General features: G+C 40.7%; 1 protein-coding gene across 1 annotated transcript; it reads right to left on the bottom strand.

The window, feature by feature from the left end:
- Positions 1-8,807: 8,807 nt before the first annotated feature.
- On the bottom strand, positions 8,808-23,392 carry MTPAP (mitochondrial poly(A) polymerase). Its single transcript, XM_074157280.1, has 9 exons — positions 23,194-23,392; positions 20,668-20,840; positions 19,873-20,106; positions 19,318-19,542; positions 15,137-15,348; positions 12,984-13,210; positions 11,672-11,764; positions 11,490-11,563; positions 8,808-9,731 (listed from the first exon to the last, which is right to left on the bottom strand). Exons 1-9 carry the CDS (start codon positions 23,354-23,356, stop codon positions 9,393-9,395), a joined length of 1,740 nt encoding a protein of 579 aa, XP_074013381.1. The 5' UTR covers positions 23,357-23,392; the 3' UTR covers positions 8,808-9,392.
- Positions 23,393-24,203: the final 811 nt, after the last annotated feature.

The raw sequence follows: 24,203 nt of genomic DNA, 5'->3' as shown, positions 1-24,203 counted from the left end.
CAAATTTGCATGATGAGGCTGAAATAAAGATACCAGCATTACCACCCTCTTCCCTCCTGAACTGTGTTGCAACTTAAAATCTTTGATAGCACATATTGTTATTTCAAATTTATTGTCACACGACTTGATATCTTTCCTGCATGAAACAGGTTTTTATAAGATAATTAACTGAACCTCAGAGAAAAGAATTGCTATAAATGGTTAGGTCTGATAGAAGGAGGAGAACAGTCTCAAAAAAGTCCACATTCTGCTAATAAACATGCCAAGAAAAAGTACGATCATTAGACAACATCATGGCCAGCCATCACGATTTATTTCCTTCTTTCCAGAGGAAAAAAAAAAAAGGCACATGATCTGATCTTGGAACACAGTCTCCAACTGCTTCAAAAATCTATTCAGCTCTCAAGACATGGGACAAAGAGAGTAAATTTTTTCCTTGAATGTGTGGTATGGAACCTAAAAAAGTATGGTTTTGGCTGTAACGTTTGCCATAGCACATACTTGATTGATGCTGGAAGGCAATGCACGTTCTCCCGCTGGTATGAGAAGAAGCTCAGAGTCAGTTTCAAGGAGATGCATCATTTGGGAAAGAGTTATTCTCCCCAAAATAGCAAGGCACGATATGTGCCTCAGCTTCTCCTAGCTATAAAGCACTATTAGCTGTAGTGCTGCTGTTTATGTAGATAATGTTAACAGAGGAACAGAGGGACAAACCTGGAAACTAGAACCTGAGGTGCTTGCATGGGCACATGCAGAGACACACCGTGGTCTGAAGAGCGCATGGTAACATCCAACCAACCAAACAAAAGCAGTCCCAGGTCCCTCTCTTGGAGTGCTCCCATAGGGAAAGGGGTACAAGCATAGTTCTTCACCTTCAATAACCAGAGGCTTTCCTGGAAGGAAGAGACATCAGGGGAGAGCTGGCAGACTCCCGCAAGAAGACATGTCGTCATGATGTGCAATGGGGTGTCCAATAAAATGTTGTAATACGTTACACAAAATTATGTCCCCAACAACTTCATTTGCTGCCAATTAGAAAAGCCTGTGTTGACTGAATAGACAAAACCCAAACTGACAGGTGAGCAAGTTTCTGTAGCACTATTACAGACATTAAAAGGCACAGGGCTGTAAGAAAAGTCCCGAGCTAACCAAGTCACCTGCCAATTTCCCCCGACTCCTACGTACATGAAATACCTACACGAACATAAACTGCTGTCAGGAACTCATGCTGCAACAGCATGACTGAGTATTTCTAAGGGCCTTCCCCTTGACACAGACCCAGACTTTAATCCCAGAGCTTGGGTAAAGAGTAAACGAGCTGCTAATTCTGAAAAATTAAACCTCCTCATATGCAGACAGTGTCCAGCTATGTCAGCTAGACAGCAAGTATTTGACAGCAAACTGTTTATAGCCTACTTCTGCCAGGGGAACAATTTGAGTAGTATCAGAATAGGGTTTTTCCTGTCATGCTTCCCATTCCCAGACTTCTTTGTAAAGTCTGCAAGCAGAGATGCCAACGTACCCCATTCTGACCTACAAAGCAAACAATTGGACTTGTGTTCCTGCTGCGTTATCACCGAAATGAATCATTGTCGTGACTCCTCATCAGCCTGGCAGGACGGAGAGTTTTCTGCTGGGAAGCCTCAGTTGAATCCTGCACCTACTGCTCTGATGACACCAACTGCATATTTTGAGTTTATCGCAGAAAAGAAAAACACACAGCAGAAAAAGGCCCAGCTTTAAATTTTGCTCTTTGCCAGGACAAACATGGGAGCAACTGAAGCACAACTCTGAAAGCTTTAACTTATTGAACTCCAGGGGAAAAAAAATTAAAATCATTTCATCAATCTTTTTTGAAAAACAGAATAAAGATGTTAGATAAAAATGTCCATCCCCCCAACAAAATAAATTGCACAAATCTGAGGAACAGAAATGGCCATGGTATAACATCATTGCCCACTCTTTCTGTACCTGAGAAGAATTTTAGGGTTGTGTCCTGCTATTGTGGGAATCAGGAGGAAAAAAAACTTGCTGGGAATGGGACACAGGGATGACAAACCGTCCTTTGCCTTCTCAGGTTTTACAGATCCCTGGGCTGGCTTGGCAATGAAAGGTCCCCACTGAATCAGGAAAATTAACTTCAGGGGAAGGCATCCCTACTGGGAGCAAGCAGCTGTCAGTAGTTAATATTTATAGTCTTCTGCTGCAATGGTGGGTGGGGTCTAAAAAAGTGTAGGAGATTTGGACTAGGTGTCTTTGAATCAAGCCTGTTTAACCTATGTGATCTGAAGCTTCTCTCTTACCAGCATTTGGAGCATAAAATCCTATCACTTATGCCTAACTGCCACATACTTGTAACCCTACACATGAGGGATAAAATTAAATCAAGACAAACCAAGACACCCATATTCTCCCTTTATAATTTATAAGGATAAAAGACAAGTTTTTTGCCAGGACAGGGTTCAGGAACTTTAGATATCCTGCTAGAAAAAACATCTTCTCTCTCCATTAAGAGATATCTTTCAGAGTTTGTCAGACATCCAAAATACTATTTCTCCTCTCTTCATTAGAAACCATGTTTTGCAAGTGACAGAGACGTACTCTTCACAGACCACCATTTACTTAAACAAATTATTAATCATAAAGTGATGCTGGAATGCAAGAAATGCTACATCTCCGACCACGACTCAACAGCAGTTGGTTTGACCTTTGTTTTGTTTGGAAAATTCCCAAAGCTAAAAACCTCTCTTGGGTGAATTTAAGCTGGCTGATAATCAGGTTGGCTTTCTCAGGGTTTCGTTTTCCTGCTTTTTTTTGGTGAGCTCTATAGACATAACTCCCTGGGTGCTGAGGGGTTCAGAGATCAACAGTTCAAAACCATTGCCCTACAAAATGCATCCTCATTTCAGTGTGCAACAAGCCTCTGCCATGTATGAGGAAGGGAAGTGCCAGATATCTTGTTTATCTCATCAAAGACTTCAACTGCACAATGGAACAGCAACGTACCGAACAAATACAGAGGAGATATTTTACTTTATTATTTATCCCCTAGAAGAAATAAAATTGTCTGCAAAACATTCCAAAGACTGAAAATATTGTCTACAGTAAAAAGGGAAACTAGAATCACACTTCTCCCACTTGGGCTGTATGAAAGTCTGTTGCTATCTGGAAGCATTTGCATTTTTAGGATAATTGAAAATTATAATATTCCACATTCCTGAGCCAACTGCAATGCAAACCCTCTTAAACATGAATTTTAGTGCAGAACTGTAATAGCTAAGGTCTTTAGTGTCTCAACAAAACAGATCACGGTCATCTGAAATCAGACCTTCCTTTGTAAGCTCAGGTATCAGGTAATTATAAGCAAACCCTCTTTAGATAGGTGTCCAAAGATAATTTTCAAAAGGAAGAAGTATGAATCACATAAAGATTCACAGAACAATTCTCTATATTGTATTTTTGGAGTCACAAAATCTCTGAATCTCATTTCATGATGGAGTCAGTAATGCTTCATTTTTATTTACTGCAGTGGTTAATACTCATCCTCCCATGTATTGGATACTGTAATTTCCATTTGGTATGCTTGCCCAAATCCCATCCTTTTATAAAAGTAGTGCACCACTGGGAGGATGACAGAAAATTAAGGGAGGAAAATTGCTTCAAAGAGACAAGGCAGTGTTCCTTGCTATTGCTGGATTGTTACATGCATTACTTTCCACTATACGATTATTTTTGATGATTAATCTAATAGTAATTACCATTTATCTAATTACTTGAAATATGAAGCCTTTATGGATTCTCCCAGTTCTTTCTCTCATCCTGGAAGTCTCTAGCAATAGCTCCTAGAGAAGGACTTTATAAAAACAAAGTTAATCTGTAAATATTCAGAAAGAATTTAAATAATACTGCTTTTCAACCTAACAATCCAACTTCTAACATATGTACCCTTTCTTCTGCAGGAAAGCAGAGTTTTCCCTGTGTCCAACATGAGAAAAAGCAATTCAGAATTACGGGAATTGTTCCATCCCATGGAGTCAGTAACATAAATGGAAGGTTATGCCTTAGTAATTTCTGGGGCTTTTACCTCCCCCGTCCGGCTGCGAGGATAAAACCTAGAAGACATATTCTGGGAGTTGTTCCATGCAAGATTCCTGTACAGGGCTGCACTGTTTACATTGACTACAAATCTGTATGCACAAGAGAGCTCAGCATGGGAACAAAAACTCATCTCTGAAGTCTTTCTGTAAAACAAATTGAACATAGTTTTCCCCATAACAACAGAAGAAAACAGAAACAATTTTGAAGGGTGAAGCGTCCCTCAAAAAATTTGCAGGGAATTTCTGCTTTCTAATACTGCAGACTTCCTAAAAACACATGGTTAGTATAGGTGAGGCCCATCAAGTCCAGCTAATTGATCCCCCTACAGGCTACAGAAAAGGCACTATGGAGACTCGTTCTACACAAGAAATTTAGCTGTCGAAAGAAGTCGCAATGCAATGTGAGAGCCACATTTTAAAAACTACTCATTTCTTGAACGCCAGCTGTATTCACTGTTGCTCCACAGAATACTATGGGCCAAATGAAATACTATTTTTTACAGGTCAGATCGATCAGATATGATGAAAAGACAACAGGGAGGGGGAAAAGAAGCAGGAAGGTCCTGCAATAGAAAGAGAACCAGCTCTCACTTGAAAGAAAGTACAAGAAACAAGTGTGCAAAAGCAGTGGATCAAGACTTTCAACTAAGAAGACTTATGGAGGGACAGGTATTATCTCCAGGCACAGGTTAGCCTTGTATAAATTCTAACCCTTGTTTTAAACAAACTGACTCCAGATGACCCGTGACGTTTAGAATAATTTTGTACTAGAAGAGAACCTTGGTGGTAATTTTGCAGTAAGCAAGACAAAGCGTTTGGAAGAGAGAGCCTTCCAGTGAACAGGATGATTTCACTTTGAAAAACTTCCTAATTGTTGATTCATCAGATCTCCAAAGCAGGCCAGGCTGGAAATCCTAAACTTGCTTCAGTTGAACCTGGCACGGACCTCTAACTAGTTTGTTGGCAAAATTATTTAAATAAAGGTTCTTTGTCTATCTTTCCTTTTTCCAAAGGTACAAAATTGTATCAAGTAAAAACATAGCCTGTACTGCCCAGAGACTATAAACTAAATTGAACTTAGAAATAAATTTACAAGAATGAAGACATGCTGTTGTAAGAACACTCTTCCTTAACGACCACAGACCCAGCATGAATGTGGAGTACAGCTATGCTGCAGCTGGGAACCCGACTGCTCTGGACCCAGAAGTAAGAGCATCAGTGACATGCCAAATCCAAGCTGACAAGCTCTGCTGGGCAGCAAAGTCCTCTTCCACACCCGCACAAGTGTCTCTGCATGGTGTTATCTTATGGGACCTCAAGAACAATTAAAAAGGATGACCAGATATCCACCTCAAATGTACAAATAGATACGAGGGCACCCTGGGGAACAAGCAGGAGGAACTAGAGCTTCTCATGCCGTTACTACAGCACTGTTGGAATAACAGATATGGTGGGAGAGCTCACGTGTGGTGGGAGCGCTGTGATGGATAGATGGATACAAGCTCCTCAGGAAAGACAGGGAAGGAAAAAGGGAGAGATTTGGGGGGGCTCTTTACAGGAAGGAGCAGCTTGAACGTTAGTGATGGATGGCAGTCTGATTGAGAGCGCGGGTCAGGATTGGAAAAGAAGCCAGTGGCAAGGATGCGGCAGTGTATTGCAGACCAGCCCATCAGGGTGATGAGGACAGTCAAGCACTGGAACAGGTTGTCCAGAGAGGCTGTGCTGTCTCCATCCTTGGCTTTTCAAGGCTTGACTAGATAAAGCCCTGAGGAACCTGGTCTAATCTCACAACTGATCTTGCTTGAGCAGAAAGCTCGACTAGGTCCAGAAGTCTCTCCCAACCTGCATTATACTGTGATCCAATGTCCAAAGGACAGAATCCCAGGCAGGAACTGCAGTTTTGAAACTGAGGCAGAAGAATACAGCATGTACTACCAGCCAAGAAGTGCCAATTTTGTGACTGTGTCTTACCCATGAGTATCGTGCAGAGGTGCTCACCCAGCAGCCAACTGGAGACCAAGGCTGCAGATTCCCAGGAAGCTACAGAGTAATGATGGAGCAGTAGCAGCAGAAGTCATTCCTGCAACTCTTGTGAACATCAAATATCTACAAAAAAAAAAAAAAAATCTCTGGCAACAAATGTTAACTTGAAGTTAACTCCCACAGAGTATGTTCTCAGGGCAAGGAACTTTTAAGTGTTTGCAGTTTCCCTAACCAGTTAAGAGTCAGGGAATGTGAGACTGCACTAAAATGAATTCCCAGTGAGGGGAGGGGGCAGGGGGCCAAAACGTGTTTAATTTCACTGATGTTCCTTACGTGTGTCCTCCCCAACAATCCCACTCCACAATATAGCATATCAGCGCCAAGTTTGAGAAGTAACTTAAAACTTATTGCCTCGCTCTTGCCAAGACATTGTTTACATGTTTTTGGATGAGACGAACAAGCTCTCAAGTCCAGACTGTCACCATAGGCCTTTCTTGAGAAATATCCAGCCCTTGTTTTTTCTGACAGAACCATGTTAGTTGTTTCTAACCATCCTCAATGTGATAAGGCTGGTGCACTCAAATTATAATCATACTATCCCTCTTGATTTGCAAAATATACCCCCTCAAATCTTGGTCCTCCTCTTCTGTCTGGTTCTCCTCCCACAGGTGGCTTCAGTCCCACCGGTGTCACGCAGCTCTTCTCCCAGACACAGCTGATGCTCTAGGGAAGCTCACAGTTGGCTCTCCATCCCCAGCTAGCAGTCTCCTCTAGGAAAGCTGCCAGTCAGGCTTATTTAAATCATCAATGAAGCTGCTCCTCGAAGTCTCCAGGCTTCGCTCAGCAGCTGGTCTCCGGCTCCCTGGACTTGCCAATATCTGAAACAATCACCTGCGCATTTCCACTGATACAACACTGCTTTTGGCTTCTTTCCTTTCTTTTCAGAAACTGGCCTGCAGCCACCACGAGGGTTCAGAACTATTCCCAAAAGGGACAAGGAGACTAAACAGAAAAGTGATGCTGAAAGGTTCTGCATGTGCAGTGACCACTTTCTGCCCTGCCATTTAAAGAATCTTAAGCAGCTTGAACGCTAGACACATCTACAAATGATGCACGTACTTCCGTGCGGCTCAACTGTATATATAACCAGATTACAAAGTTTACTTGTATTTGACTACAAGTGTCCAGTGTCTATATGTCAAAATTCTTATAAAATCTTTCCTATCTATGTCCGAGCGAACCACTGTGAATATAATGACACAGTTCTCTGCTGTATGCCCTGATAAGCCATTTTCTTATTATTGCACTGTGGTATTACCCATTGTGTTTAGCTGGAGAAAAGAAAAATCACAAGTACCCAAGTAGTGCCATAATCTTCAAAAAAGCTTCAAAATCTATTGCTGGGGGAACAGCAAAAAATGTACCTCTAGGTTCTGTAAAGATTAAAGTAGCAACAGAGTCCTTACAGAGTCAGTGCCAAGCTTGCTATCAAAGGCTTTGGGTCAGCACCAGGAACAAGTTACAATGAACTTCATACCAGCCTCCAAAAAGAAGTCCACACACTAGTTTTATACCTAAATACAGGTGCTAAGTTTCAAATTCAAGGCTCAGTCTTGAAGAAGTTAATTCCTGTGACCGAGATAATGACTACGTACGTCATTATTCGAGAAAACATTCATGAATTGGAAATGGACACATATGAATAATATTTTAAATTCCAAATAAACTACCACGGAATTGATCCGTAAAAGAGTCTTCCTGCCACTCAAGGGCTAACCCTTTAGTCTGCCAGCTGCTGGAAAATACTTTTCCTTGCCCAGTTTTTACAGGTTCTTTAGAACTATGCATTACTGCCCACAGTATTTCCAAGAAGTAATACCTCAGGGAAAAGAGAAAACACGCTTTTTAACTGTTCAGACTACACCACTAGGAAGAAAGTTTAAACAAAATCATACACCACTGCAACATTAAAGAATGTAAAAATACTGAAAATGAAACAATCATCAACATCGATGTTGCATCTGTATGATAATCTCAGAGTTACAGAAATTTCTTGTATGGCATTTCTGTTAAGAATAAAGACAACTGTCTGTAGAGTTGTTGTGACCACTGCCATTTAGTTTTAATGCACGTGAGGCTCTCAAAGCGGACAGGTAGAATACTCACAAATACACCTGGAAAATCTATCTGACTTCTGCCAGCTCTCCATTTCTGACTGACTTCCTTCACTACCCTCTCCCACTTCCTCTGAAAATACTTTTGTAACAGATGGACAGACAACTCAACGCTTTAAGTCACTAAGAAGCATTGACTCTCACTGGCCCAACTGATCTGGAGGGGGGACAGTCACTGTTCTGTTGAATATCTGAAAAACAGGACAAGAATGGGAACAGGACTCCAGCATTCCCTACGGACCTCTGCAAGGGACAACAGATCCCTCTGCAAGGGATAGCAAGAGGAAGGCTTGGTGGTGTTGAGTAGGCAGCAACTTTGAGGAGAGTGATGAGGCAAGAAGGGCATGCAAAAAGCCCCTACCTGAACCAGAAATACAGGTTTAAAGTGAAGTTGAAGGCAAAATGAGAAACATGAGTGTGTATACAAGTGTGGGTGGGAACCAGTCCTGTGGGTGCAGAAAACAAGAGAGAGTTGACTGAAGAAATTTGAGATCAGGTAGTAAACACAAGAGCAAAACCACCTTCCCAACACAAACCAGTTGCACTACCATTCGAGAGCAATGCTTTATGAAACGGCAAACCTTACTATCTAATACCATTCTCTTTATTTTTGTCTTGGCACTGTCTACATGAACGGAAAACAACTGCAAAAATAGATACATGCACTTTGGTTTTACTGGCTTCCAGAACACGACTGGAATGGAAGCAACGATTCTAACATTCATCTTCTTTTAAACTGTGGTTCACTGAAAGGTGGTTGTTTCTTGAGCTTTTACTTAGTGTATCATTTGTATGTTAGCCAACAGAATTCCCAAAGGCTTTTTCCCATGCTGCTCCTGTTAGTCTTTTTATTTATTTTTTTTAAAGAGTGCCCAACTGAAGGCTATTTCCAAAATGTATCTGTAAAACTTGCATTTGAATGCTCTTCGTTCATAAAACAGATGGAGAAGTGAAGAGTAAGGAGGAGAAAAATGTACAGAAAGAAAGCAGACCTGTACAAAAAGCATCACGATGGAAAAAAAGTCATTTGACTCTCCATTTCACCATAATAGAAATATTAAAAGTAACGTTCTTCAGACTGTGTGTCACATTCAATTCCTAAAACAGAATGTCAGCTACTGCATTTCTGTGCTGAAAGTCACTTTCCCACTGCTTTTTGTAGACTGTTTGCACTATTTAACTTTAAAGAGTCCAAGAGGCTTCTGATTGTTTCACTTCCCATTCCTTTTGTCCTATTCTTCATCTTGCTGGGATTACTTTTTCCAAATGGTATCAGTAGGGCTGCCAGTCCCCAAGGCTCTTTATTGATCATTTGCTGAGTTTTCTCTTCCTTCTGTAAAATCCAGGCACTTTCTCTGGCCATAGCTATGAATTTCTCCAGCTGTGGCTGATTAACATTCTTGCTGATATTAAGGTCTTGTTCAAAGGGATTCCAGATATAAAGAGGAGACGACTCAGGTTTATTTACTTCCTTTCCCTGTAGACAGTATAAAGAAAAAGCCAAAGTTGCATATATGCATTATAGGCTAAGCAAATAACAAATCACTTGAGTTATTATGTTAGCACTAAAAGCATTTTGACCTAGAAGAGAACTTTTGGGGGGTGGAAAGAAACAAGAAGTCACTATTAATCAAGTTAATTTTCCTGTTAACTTGACTGTACGACTCCTGTTCCCTGAATCCTCTTAGTGGTATTTTTCCTTGCCACAGTCAGATTTCCTTCAAGGCAAAGAACACACAACTACCGCTTAGCCTGTCTTTTTGGCCATTCTCCCATTTGCTTTGCCAAAAGTCTCAGACTTCCCTCATTGCAACCGCCTACTCCTATCTCCATTTGTGTATGGGCAGCATGAGTGTGTCATACTAACCTGCATAGCCCAGTCTGATAAACTACAAGCACTTAAACTGTTCAAACCATTGCTCTCACAGTGCTCATTAAGAGCTAGTATAACAAAATAAGACTACTCACTTTGCTGAAATTCCTCCAAGTTCAGTCTGTCTTTTAAGTGCAGAGCTATTCAGGTCATCGTCCAGTTTTGGGTACTTGGTATAGTACAAAGCAAGTTGTTGACAACTATGTAGTTCGTTATTTAAATGCACTTTAATTTCAGCGCTTATCAGTGCTCCTTAGATGACCTGGTCTGTGTTACAGAACCTCTGCAAGCCTTCCACCGCAAGCTCTAGCAGGAACCTACCAGCTAACGCTAGTCCAGGAAGCATCCATGTACATGCTACATGCTCTTTCCCCAGGGCCAAGAGGACTGACTGACTAGTTAAACAGAAAAACATCAGCAGCACAGACATTTGCCCTGACGAGCTCAGGCTCCAACATGTGTATGCTTCTACTTGACTTTTTTAGGCTTAATGACAAAGTAAAGTTCTCCAGCTTAATCAATCAGTTTCTAGGATCAGCCTGCAGTGGCAAAGAGAGCTCTCATGCATAATCCATAGTGCCCAAGTAGGAAAGAGAACACAAACAAGAGTGTCCACAAAGCAACATGGCACTGAAACCCCCCATACCAGAAGCAGCCCAGCAGGAACAGGTAGTTACATTTATATATGTTTCTATTATACATGCATGCAGCATATACACATGTATCAACAAACAGCATGACTTAAACATATAAAGTAAAGCAAAGTGATAGAGCAGACCTCTTGGCAAGCACAGAATGATCATGTAATCCATCAAGCTTACTGAGTTGTAAGTACACTTACTGTAAGCTGATGCAAACTGCAATAGGAAGCGCAAGTGCCAAAAGCCAATTTCAGAACTCAGTCGTAAGTTTTAATGCAGACACTGTTTGGGACTGGACTCCCAACTTTAAACGCAAAGCCTGTTGGTGTACAGAGTTTGTCATAGGCTTTCACTATGACATACATCATGACATTTAAAAAGCTTTCCTCTCACAGAAGCAAAATAGCTTCTACTTTTCAAAACGGCCATTTTTATTACAGGGTTGTCAAGAAAGATCATGCAGGCTTAGCATCAGAGTTTGTTCTTTCCAACGTCTCCAAGTAATGACACTGTAATATTCTTAATGATGCTCTAAGTGATAAGGCTCCGAGAGGAAAACTCTCTTCTTTAACAGAAAGAACTCAGTTTCTGGATACAACCAGTTTAAATGTACTTTGTACGTACAATTAAAAATGTCAGAAATTGTTGCTTAGCATAGGTAGTTTGTCAAACAACAGACAGAAATTCAATTGATAATGATAAGAGATTGAAATTCATTTACCTTTCGAAGATTTATGGAATTCCTTCTGAAATCAAAGTTTCCAAAATATTCAAAAAAGTCACTCAACAATACATCTAAGGCAAAGAAAAACAATATCCATCAGTAACTTTTCCTTAAAGTTTACTTTCAATATGCTCAAGACAAAAATTTCTAAAAAAAAAAGCTGATGAAGATTTACCTACCAACTGTTTCTGTATTCTTTGTAGGTTTAATCTTGCTTAAATCACTAACAAATGAGCAATCATATCCTCCAATTATATGCTTGTCTTTTTCATCTGAAACAAAAATCACATATTAAAAATCACATAATAATAAGGCATATTAAGAAGTGATAAACAATAAAACGCCATTGTATTTAGTAAAATTCAGATAACAGACATGACTGAATTCAATGAATGCTATCATATTAAGTAAATCAAATTAAGAGTTAACAAGTGAACTTTCAGGTTTAAGGTTTAACCTACTTGGTTAAAGATTTACAAGAAAAAGTCTACAGACAGGCAAAGGAACAGAAACATGAGTAAATGACATATTTTCAAAAGCTCACAGGAATGAGGTATATGACATCTTTGTATCTCTGAAGTTACTTCTTTAAAGTAACAAACTAGATAGCTCTGCATACACAGCTTTATTATATACTAAACAGCACAAATCTCTGAGGTTAATAACTACACGAGGGTTTCAAAAAAAACAAAAAAACCACACAGACCCAAAGTGCCCACTGTCTTTTTCTGGAAAACTTAAGAGAATTAGGAAAATTCTTGTAAAATTTCAGGACAGGTGTTTTAAAATTCTATAGAATTCTAATGGAAACGCTTAAACTGATTTTAAAGCAACTGAACAAAGAACTTTTTTTCCAAAGGACTCAAAGCTTCCAAGGAACCATGTCAATAAGCAGAAGGTATGAGTAAGGAATCAAGAACTTGGGGTGTCATTCTCTGTGCTTTCATTAGATTTACTGATGATAATACACCCTACAAGCTATGTATGAAACAGCTAAAATAGCTTATTTGTGAAGATGTAAGAATTATTTGCAGATGGGCTGAACAGTCTCAAGGATACTACAAATTGTGAGAGAAAAATATAAACTGTCTTTTAAATGTTTGGTTTCTATAAAACAATACACATCGTATTAATTTGCACAAAATCCTTATCAACTGTGGAGGCATTTGAGACCTTACAAGATTTCTAAAAACCAAAAAACAAAATAAAGAATAAACAGCCAGCATAGAAACACTGAGCAAATAAATGAGTTTTAATTATGTCTAGTTAGAATTTAGTATTGTATTGAAAATGAGTTTATTTTTCCCTTAAAAATGCATTATTTTCACCAAAAAAAAAAAAAAGTAAAACTTGCATATTCCCTCAAACTTAAGGCATACATAATACACATTAGTATTTGAGAGCATAAACAAATTGCTTGGGTTTATTGATCACTTTAGAGAAAACAAATGTGAAAGTCACTTCAATAAACACACGAACAGGTGTCCTTACCTGCCAGTTCTTTAAGTTGGTCTAGTGTTGGAATGATAGGTGGTGATCTCTTTTGCAGAAAAAACATGACCATCATGGTCAGAGAGAAGTTTGTAATCCAGGTACCAGGAACACTATTTGTAAGTCCATGAACACGGGCCCAACATCGTACAGTGAACACTAGTGCTCTTACACGGGAATCGAGACAGCCATAGATATACAAGAGTTCTGAACTTTTTATAGCAATGCTGAAGAAAAAATGAAAAGTAAAAGACATGTAAATGATAAGAGAATTGTGAAGTACCAGATGCAATGTTCATTGTTCAGTCCTAGGGCATCAGTTATAAGGGAAGAGGGTATCCATAAAAAAACCCCACAAACATTTCACTTTTACGCTTTTGAAAAAAAAGAAAAGAATGCCTGAAATTGTCTAGGATTAAATACCTGGTAGTTTTCCATAGTAAGGAGGATACAGTTATGGCTAAATAATAATACTGCACTTTTTTCACATCACAGTGGGAGAAAAAAAACAAATAAACAAAAACACCATGAAGTACTCAGGAGTGAAACTATGCAGAATCAAGGCGAAAAACACAAGTCAGTCATAATTGTCTTTAAGGTACATTAGATAAAATCTCTATTCCAATATATAATAAAATACAACTAGAACTTCTTTTACAAGTTTAATCTAAAAAGTAACAAAATAATGCACTGAAAAACACATGAAGTGCAAGCAAGTCAATTTGGTAATTTTTAAAAGACTAATGTTTGGTCCTGTTGAAAAAACAACTAATCTGGAAGGTTTTCAGATGGATCAGGTTTTGATCTCCTTCATCATATGGTTGTACAAACATTCACGTAGCGTACAAATGGGAGAGCAAGAAAAAGCAGGAAAAAAAAAATGGAAGCATGGTGTGACAGCAAAACTTACTTTGGGGTCAGTTTTAGTCTAAATTGCTTGCTGTACTACAGTATTGGGAGTTTTTAGTCCCAATCTTGCACTGAATTCTTCTAAAACTCCACCATGGCATTTTGGGGAAGTTCACCATGTCAATGTTTTGTAACACCTGGACTTTCAAAATTTCAACCGTGAAGTGCTGCCTTGTGTCCACAGAAGTTTGTTACTACACAAACGATAACAAGACCACACACCATGTTCCAATCAGCCAAACCACCAGCAGAGAACTATAAGGACGTTTGCACAGAACTGCATGCTGACTTTCATAGTGGCTGAATATACAAAAGCAATTTTATTGTAAGACATTCGCTTAGTACTGACTTGGCAACTCCCAAGTATTCTGAAACAGAACTTTGGATAAATCAGAAAATTCAGTCTAGGATCTGATTGTATCTGATGTCGACAAATCACAAAATCTGCACTGAAAGTTGTATCAAAAATATTCTGAAAGATAATCACTCATATTTTACTATTCCCTAACAACAATGAAAAGGGTGAGTAACTCATTTTCTATTCTGTACCCTTATGCCACGGCTACAGATGTATACTGCATTAAGGTGTGTATTTCTTAATAAAACAAACGTCAGAAAAACAAATTATATGCTCACTGTCAACCAAATGAGAGCAAGCTGGAAGAGGAAAAATAGATGCAAAGAGAGGTATTTCTAAGAAGCCTGCTCCCTCTATTGGGCACTGCTGTGAAAGGTCCTTAATGACAGTAACAGTTCAGGCTGTTTTCTGATGCAGTGAGTTAATTTAGCATTCAAGATACCTTGCCAGCAAACAGATGTATGCAGGCCCTTAAGAAGAAAAAAGGGACACCAAAGTAAGTAGAAGCCTAATCACTGAAAATTAACACAATCGAGTGCTTAAAAAAAGCAATCAAAAGGCAGCAATGCATATACCCATATACATGAAGGGAAGAAGTGACTAACAAACACTGCCTTCTTTCAATTCCTTATAAACTAACCTTATTGTATAGAGTTGTTTTCAGGTCTTTGGTTTCAGCCAGCAAGTATTTCCTATGCTGGAGAAAGATATCTTAAGCACATGAAAACCTAAGCTCTAGAAGCCAAAAATCTCCTTTTTACTTTCAGAGCCAACATTCATATTTGTTAAGAACACAGAAAGAAGTATACTAAACAGTATTCATTACAGGTTTTCAGAACATAAGTACAGTAGTATTCTTCCTATACTTTTAAAAACCAGGTCTCACCTGTTGCTCACTGACAGATCACACTGGAATCCGGTCGGTTGATGGGAAAATTTCACCAGCGGGCAGCGAGCATTGAGTATCTTCTGTACGCTCACGCACCCAGGACCAAAATTATCAAGGCAATCGCCAATCACAGAAAGAATTTTCTGAGTTGCTAATCTTTCAGATGGTAACCTTTTCATCTGATACTCCATTTCGAAAGGACCTTTTTTCTAACACAAAATTGTAAAAGTAAACTGTTAGTTTTGGAACCAAAGAGACACTTAAGAATACTTCTGAAAGACTACACCAAGGAGTCTGTACAGTGACAGACTGAAAGACAAGAATTATTCAAAGCAGCCCACAGAACTTTAAAAAGGTAAAAACATACTGCTTTCTCTTTTAAAATTCTTTTTCAGTGATTCAACTTTTCCAGGTTAACAGTGATCAACTTACTGTAAAATTACTTGTTCAGATGAGGGTGTAATACTACTACATCTCACTACTGCCTAAAGCAAGTAATTCTGGAATTTCTGAGAGAGCATATATGCTCTGACTGAAAAGAGGAGCATACAATTAAATAAAGAGAGAGCCAAAACACAACCAAACCCCAGTTAATTTCAAACCACCAGTAATTCCATTTCAAAACCTCAAAGAACAATGTGCTATTGTGAATCAAGTAGCAGTGTAAAGGAAAATGTCTTTTTCATCTAAAAAAACCCTAAATTTTAGCATGCAAATTACTTAATCCTTCAAAATGAATGTTAAGTTTCCGTAAGACTTAAAATAATCACTAAAAACTGTCAGACAGTTTTTCTGACAAATAAATAAAAGTGGAGATGTATTTTGACAACATCAGACATGAATTTTCCTGTAGGTCTTTGTATTGTGAATTGTAGTTTATACCTCAATAAAATAACTTCATACCTATTAAATCTCTGTTCTCTTTATAGTCTCTCTCTGTTTTTAAGCCTCAACTAATTTTGCTTGTTAATCCAATACTTGACACTGACTTAGCCTCCCCCCTGGAACACGTTACGGGTGAATGCATACTATACAAACAGCATTGAGCAGTGACTTAACTAGTCCTCTGAGAGACAGGTTACTTTTGTTGTCACCAAGTTAGTGCAAAGAAAACATGCACTCACAGACAGGCGAAACAATTCAGAAGCTATGGACCTTGCCACCTTTCCCACAAACTCACTTTAGGTGCTGAATTTCTGGCTCACTCTGGCAATCACTAAGGTGATCGTTGCTGCTCTCCTCTTGCCAAGTTCTCCAGCCAGCTCGTGCATTTGAACACACCGGGACAGAAGTCCCTAATCCCATTTGGCTGCGTAGCTGGATGCTACAGCAGGGCTGGCTCAAAGCCAAAGGAGGCTGTTAACTATCGGCACCAAGGTAGGCAGCATGAAAAAAAAAGCCACAGACTTGACCGACATCTAGGTCTGCTGGTGCTCGGACCTATATGTTTGTGACAAAAATCACAATGTGCCTTCCCAGACAACAGCTCAGGATTTCTCAAAAGCTGAGTGAAGACTTTCTTGTAATGATAAAACTGACACTCTTATTAATTGATAGGACCTTCAAATACAGCTTTGGTGCCAGCTGGGGAGGGATGAAGTACTGATACACTTGCCCCAACCCTGCGGTTCTCCCCCTATTCTTGCCACGTTGCTCAAAATGGAAAATGTAGATAAAGTAAACTATTACTTTGAGGTAAACAGATATAGTAGCCTAAGCAAGAAGCATAACTGTTTTAATGGAAAAACTGTTACTCTAAAAACATCACAAAACTCTGTTTTCATTCACTTATGTCCCAAACTGCCCGCATGTTAAAAATGTCTTATCTGTGGTCAAACACTGTACTGATAACCCATTCTTGGTAAAGAATGCCCCCACTTTTGCTGCTTTTTAAATTCATAATTAATCATCAGTTTTTCATAAGACTCAAAAAATGTTATGTAATGTAAATAGGTGCTGAAATGCTGGTACCTCCTGAAAGGCTGCTAAGCACAGAAATCAGAAGATACCCTTTCCACTGCTGCTGTATCATCTTATAACTACAGCTACCTCCTCTTGTCTTCACTGTTCTAAGGCAGTCAGCTTACGTATCTGGTAACACAATTTGCCAGGGAGAATATCATTATCCCTATAAATCACATTGCCAACTATATGAGACTTTTGCCGCCTTCTGTTGCCTACCACAGCAGATACAGTAGGAAAGTGAGATGTTGCGTGTATTTGGCTACTGCAGCAAGGGTGTGGTAGTCGGGGAGCTGCAGGGGTGGCTTCTGTGAGAAGACACCAGAAGCTGCTCCTCATGTTGGACAGCGACAGTTCCAGCCGGCTCCAAGACCGACCAGCTACTGGCCAAAGCTGAACCCATCAGCGATGCTGGTGGCACCTCTGTGATAACACATTTAGAAAGATTTTCCCTCTCAAAATTTAAGAGACAGCTTTACTGTTTAAACGTAAAGGGTTCCTAGATTTTAACACTTCACACACACACGATGACCCTACTCTTGAACCAATATGTTTTCTTTCCTTGTGTTCGATCACTGCAATAATACTAAAAACTATATATGTTTGAAGGGATATTTCTTTAAAAGTAATGTACAAGGTAATATACAAATTGTACAGCAAAGCTGAAGCTTTTGAAGATTGAAAATTCATTAAGCCCATTGTTTTCCTTAAAAAAAAAAAGACAAAGCTAGTTTTTCCCAAACTATCTGTCACCATACAAATAAAAAGAAAAGTTTACAAAACACCAGAATCGCTTAATTACCCATTCAGAATCCATGAAGAATACCAACATCTCCACAGGGCATTTCTGATCTAACTCTCTTTTTCCTATCCTGATTCTCATTCTCTCTCTTTCGTACTTCATTCTCCAATCTGAAAGGATATTTACACCGTCCACAGTCAAAAAACTGCAACAAGAGGTAAGGTGCTTCCAAAAATGCCTTGTCTAGTTCCTTCCCATTCTTTATGCCTACACGCACAAGGATGGAGACACAACCTACTTTAAATAACCATTATGATTTAAAGCTGTCCAAATACCAACACTAAACATGTGAACTTGGTAACACAGTGCAGATTTCAAAGTCGTAGCAGGGGTAAAGACACGATTAAGATGAAATTTAAGATGTGCATTGAAAAAGGCTGAATACTGCTTACTAGCAGTCTTGCAACCCTACAGCTTCTTGAGGTAGTGATGCAAATTCTGTATTTTGGTCAGCAAATTCAAGTAAGTGTGTTTCAATTTCAAGCCTCTACGCTTGCTTAGTAATCACCACTTGCCTTGGTGCTTACTGTTGTATTATCAATGAAGCATGCAAATAATTATAAGCCACCTTATGAAAAGCCCAACAACTGAAAAATCCGTATTATTGATGTGGCTCAGTTCCTGTTTTGCTCCTGGTTCCCAAAACACTACAGTTCACGTATACCAGCTTACGCTCAGGTTTCTTTTAAGAGTAAGCCAACTAATTCCCTTCACAACAAAAATCAGGTGCTGTTAACATGATAATTTTTTTCTGGACAGACAATGCAAATATGAACACGTGTTCTACCTGCAACTATTCATCAATACTATCCCAGGTCTTAAACTTTCACACCTCCACACACTCTTATGTGTGTGTGTATATTTATATGTATATATATATATATGCACCCCAGTACACAATTTAGTAACTTCTCTGCAGCATGAAGTCAACTCTTTAAACTAAGGAAAAGAAAATGCCAACCCTCCCAAAATGCACATGCACACACATGCACAAAATTACTATGCTTTAGAACATGGAAGACCCTAAAAATCAAAGCCAATCTTTGATTGCATGGATGAAGCCCAGCAGCTCCAGAGAAGAAAACACAGCAGTAGGACAGGAAGGATGATTTGATGCTGAATCAAATTTCGAGGATGAGGGCTGTTTTTTTCTACAGTGAGACTCGGTATTGTTAGCATGAATTTAAGTAAACACTGAATCATTTTTTTCCTATTACAAGGAATATCTCTTCCATGTCACATCCAGCTTTTGAAAGTCTCCAAATCCAAACATTCAAATAAACTTGTTCACAGTCCATGGTATAAACTTACGTAAAACCTAAGTATAAATAAACTGATTCCCGTGTGTGAAAAAGCAGATGGACTGCTCTGTTGAAGAAATCCAACAGACTGAAGATGCAGAGGATAATCTTACCATTTTTGTCACATGCTTTCGTACATCATGGAAGTCCAGAAACATGTCCACATCACATCCCAATTTGCCAAAGGTGTTGACTGAAGAGCCAAATGGCTTTACCATGCTGTCTGGAAAATATGCACGTGCAAAATCCCGAACCAGAGAACAGGCCAGATATCGGAGCTTGATATTTTCTTCTGTAAGTTGAAACTCATTCAGCAGAATGTACATTTGATTGCTTATCTAGTTAAGAAAATAAACACTGTAAAAATACAATGAGCCATCCTCCATCTATTAACACGTTTTCATCTACTTCATATCATTGCAATTAGAAGATTATTTTTTTCATCTCAAACAGGTCTATTTCATACAGAAAAAAATATTTTGACAATTAAAATTACTAATTCCATCTATTTGTTTCAACGTAGGTGAACGATTCACACAAAATTCTAACAGAGGTTACCTTTTTTTTCTTTAATAGGAATAAACAGCTTTATAAGTTGCACATGACCACTTCCAAATCTGAAATGGACATAGGCCATTTTTAACTGAGAGCTAGAATTCTCTACTTACACTGTCTGCATGACAAAGCTTTTGAATAAGCTCTTTCACTGGAATGTGAGACTGAGGAGAGAGGTGAATTGGTGTCTCTTCAGCAGCTTGACTCACTGGGGTTTTCAGCGTAAAAGTAAGAAGTCTAGATTTATATGGGACAACATGATGCTCTGCAGCACTTGGGATTCCAACAGCATCCTGCAATGAAGCTATACTGTTCTTTTCCGAAAATTCTATTAAAGCATGGATACCCTAAAACATTAAGAATGGAAATAGAAAGGGTTAGATAAATGCATACAAGCTCTGAACTGACTGCACTGATATTATTCAGGTGTTCCAGGGAGTACTGAGACAGTTTAATATGACAGTCCTGAAGCTGAATGCCAGGTTCTGTACCTCACCACTTTTTAGACACTTTTTCACAAGAGGTCAAAAATATTTAAGATATGCTATTCTTGGCAGAAAGCACTAAACATAAAAGTTCTAAAATCTATTTATCTTCACAACTGTCATGCTCAAGAAACACGTAAGAAAAGAGTTAGCTCCATTGTTAGAACAATGAACAGTACTATGTGAAAGTTTCAAAGATTCAGTGCAAAATAGGTTGTTAGCTATCCCTTAGAGGTGCTGCTTAGCTGACTTATGAACAAAAATCTACTGCTCAGCAACATGTAAACATTAACAAAGATAAAAACTAATTTAATACCCTAATTATATAGAATTAGCTTAATTTGCATGTATGAGGCCTTGACCAAATGCTGGTATTTCCTTTTGTCTAAGTCTAGATTTTAGTTTACATTGTTAATTACTTACACGATTTTCAAAAAAGAAATGACTCCTAATGTTTCCATGACTAGATAAATACTGCAATAATTTTTTTTCACTAAGTTTTGGTGGGCATTTAATTAAAACAGTCCGTTCTGCTTGCTCCAATCGTTCTGTTTGGACCTCAGTGAACGTCTTCTTTCTGGTATTGACTTCAGCATCTGTAAGAAGAAATGAGCATCAAGGCTTTTCTATATAAACAGAAACAGAAAGATTTAAAACTGATTTTAGTACCCTTAATCTCTTCCTCTGGATTGAACAAATGAACAAAGGTTTGTCCTGGCTCTCTAAGAGGGTTACAGCAAAAAAGAAAACAATCAGGAATGAATGAATGACACAAACATAAGCATATTTATCTCATGAATGCATACATTTGTAAGAGCAATGAATAGGAAATGTGGGAAGAAAACAATACTGACTTCCCTTGATGCCACAGGATGCTTGACGATACAAGGAATCTTTGCTCTTCTTTGATTTGCTGTCTACCTTCAAAAAATTCAGCACACACAGACTCTGCATACGAGTCTGGAAATACCAGCTAGGGTATGAGGCAGAGCTAGACCTTTGGCAAACTGCACTGAAAAGATAATCTCTCTCAGCTACCACAAAACCAGCACTTTCACCTTCGGAACAATTCAACACTCGCTTATTTTTACAACTCATCTCCTTCTTTTACAGTAAACTCCTACTCAAAATTTTCGTTTAATGCTACACTTTCATCTACTCTACTACAATAAACCCACAAATCAGTCATATCTCACCACACTACTGGCAATCTATATTGTTGCTGACAGCCTACAGAACTGACATGGAAACGAGACATGCTAGAACATCCAGAAACACAGAAACTTTTTTCTTGATTGCATGCAGGCAAAGGGGCCATGTCCCAAATTGGAAATCATAATCACTTCCCTGCATAGCTCTCAAACTAATCCATTGATCACATCGCATTACTGGAACTCGTGAAGCTGCTACCTGTTAATACTGCCATTCGTAATTCAGGCTGGGAAGCTGGAGAACATCCTGCTATTTCCTTGTAGCTACTATGGGCTACAGAAAGATTAAACAACGAGCTCTTTATTCTATGTTTTTGATTTTGAGGAATCCACAGGATACTGTGGCCTCAAGAAAATCTTAACTCTCATCATATTTATTACTATTTTTAAAAAACCTTTTATGTTCCAGGTTTATTGAGCTCTCACACAGGCTTGTAAGTAAGAAATAACCACAGTAGCTGTTTCAATAGCTTAATATTATATGAGCATTTTTGGTCAGAAAACCAAAGAAGCACTTTATGAAGATGATAAATATCCTATTTTCCATAGGGGCAGAGAAGTGGGCAGTAACTGAGATGCAGAAAGGACAAGGTCTGTGGATGAGTGACACAATCAGGAGATGAACCCAGATCTCACTCCCACAGCTCTCTGCATTAGGCCAGTGGCTACGTGATTCTTGCCTGCACATGCCTAGTTACTATAGCAGAAGATGTGCTCTGACATCTCTTCCCTGTTCTACTGTCATTTGCACAGTCCGAGTGTACCACACATGCAGATGATCCCACCCTGGTGGCTGTAAGCATTTTAAATGCCTGAGAGGCAGTCCACTTTGCTTCCATACAACATTTCCAATTCTTGCCAGCGTTTCACAGTTATTTTGAACAGGTACACACTGGCACTGCTGCTGGAAGAGACAGCCCCAACCTTCACATGGTGCTTGTTCTACTGCTGCCCTCTGCACGATGATGCTAATGCAAGCATTCACACAGCCGTGTAGCAAACCAGGTGAGACTAATGATCAAATTTATACACCAAAACAGGAATGATTAACTGAGATCTGGAATTGTTCCATATTTGTTAGTACAAAGATATGAACAGCAAAAGCCTGTTGGTGTTGTGAAACTGCCAAAATAGAGCCTGATCTCCTCTCTTCAAGGAAAGCTTGCTACCTCATGTTTTTCAAGCTCCGAAACACGAGCATAAGTAGAAGCACAGGGCTCGGGCTCACAAATGCATTAGCTCTAAGTTATGCAGTACGCCCAAGTTACAGCACACCAACAGTGGACAATCCTTGCTGGTTCTTGGCTTGTACTTTGCACTAAAGACATGGCACCAATCAATCCCTTCCTATGGTTTTTCAAGGAGGCCTCTCGGGAAACAGCACTGTCACTTCATTCACCTCTACCTGATGTGTACGTTTAATAACCCAAGTCCTACACGGTGGATTCTGCCCTCCCGGACTGCACCCGGGCGCTGTGGGAAAGCACAGGCCGCCCTGGCCGCCGCCGGCATCCCCCCCGGGCCCCGAGCGGCTCCTCACGCCCGGGACGCCGGCAATACCCAGCTGCCTCTCTCAGAACCGAGCCGCCCGCCGCAAACACCACAGGCGGCCGCTCCGCTCCCCACGCCCTGCCCTGAGCCCATCGCTGCCCCCGGGAGAAACAGCCCTGGGTCCCACACGGCAGCTAGGCCCGAAGGGGACCGCGGCCCGGCCCGGCCCGGCCCGGCGACCGCCTACCTTCACCCGCCTCCTCGGTGCCGGCTGCCTGCGGCGCCCTCTGCGCCGCGGCGCCGGAGGAGCTGAGGCGGGCCTGCCCGCAGCCGCCGGCCGCCGCCGGGCCAGGGAAGAGCAGGCGGCCCCGCAGCAGGAAGAGCGCCCGCCCGCCCGCCTGGTGCGCCATTGCCGGGCCGGCAGCCGCCTCTGCGCAGGCGCCCTCCGCCGCGCTCGACGGCGGCCGGCGGGGCTCAGCCTTCCTCCGTCGAGCGCGGAGCGGCTGCCGGTGCAGTGGGCTGGCCCTGGGTTACGGCCACGGGGTCTTACGGGCTGGGAAGGGCTGTTGGGGCCGCCGAGGCGTGTGAGAGGAGGCGGCTGGTGTGAGGGAGCAAACCTGGCCGGCCCAAAGCCCGTGGGTGCGGGAAGCTGCCCAGCCGGTGCGAGGGATCACCCGTCGCCCGTGCCTGGCTGGCAGGGCCTGCAGTCTGCCCGAGCCGGAGACCCACCAGGCCGGGGCAGGAGGGTAATGGTGGGTGTGGAGGTGAACCCTGAGGGGAAATAAAACGTTTGTCCAGTCCCATGGCAGGGATGCGAAAGCAGGTTGAACCATGAGAACTCTGACCTGCTGGAAAGCAGCTCTGCAGTGAGAGACCTGGGAGTCCTGGTGGACAACAAGCTGACCGTGAGGCAGCAATGTGCCCTTGTGGCCAAAAAGGCCAATGGTCTCCTGGGGTGCATTAAAAAGAGCGTGGCCAGCAGGTCGAGGGAGGTCATCCTCTGCCCTGCCCTGGTGAGGCCACGTCTGGAGTACTGTCTCCAGGGCTGGGCTCCCCAGTTCAAGAAGGAGAGGGAACTACTGGAGAGGGTACAGCGGAAGGCTACAAGGACGATCAAGGGAATGGAGCACCTCTCTTGTCAGGAAAAGCTGAGAGACCTGGGTCTGTTTAGCCTGGAGAAGAGAAGACTGAGAGGAGATCTCATCAATCCTTACAAATATCTAAAGGCTGGGTGCCAAGAGGATGGGGCCAGACTCT

The sequence above is a fragment of the Numenius arquata genome, chromosome 12 (assembly GCF_964106895.1).
Source record: "Numenius arquata chromosome 12, bNumArq3.hap1.1, whole genome shotgun sequence".
NCBI lineage: Eukaryota > Metazoa > Chordata > Aves > Charadriiformes > Scolopacidae > Numenius > Numenius arquata.
The sequence above is the reverse complement of the archived record's forward strand: the minus strand, read 5'-3'. Positions and strand labels throughout refer to the sequence as shown.

Excerpts from the sequence above, each read along its gene's own strand:
- MTPAP (XM_074157280.1), bottom strand. The coding sequence starts at position 23,356 with ATGGCGCACCAGGCGGGCGGGCGGGCGCTCTTCCTGCTGCGGGGCCGC. Across the intron at positions 19,543-19,872 it reads AGCTTTGTCATGCAGACAGT|ATAAGCAATCAAATGTACAT; the intron begins GTAAGTAGAGAA and ends TTTCTTAACTAG. Across the intron at positions 15,349-19,317 it reads GAAAGCATGTGACAAAAATG|AAAAAAGGTCCTTTCGAAAT; the intron begins GTAAGATTATCC and ends ATTTTGTGTTAG.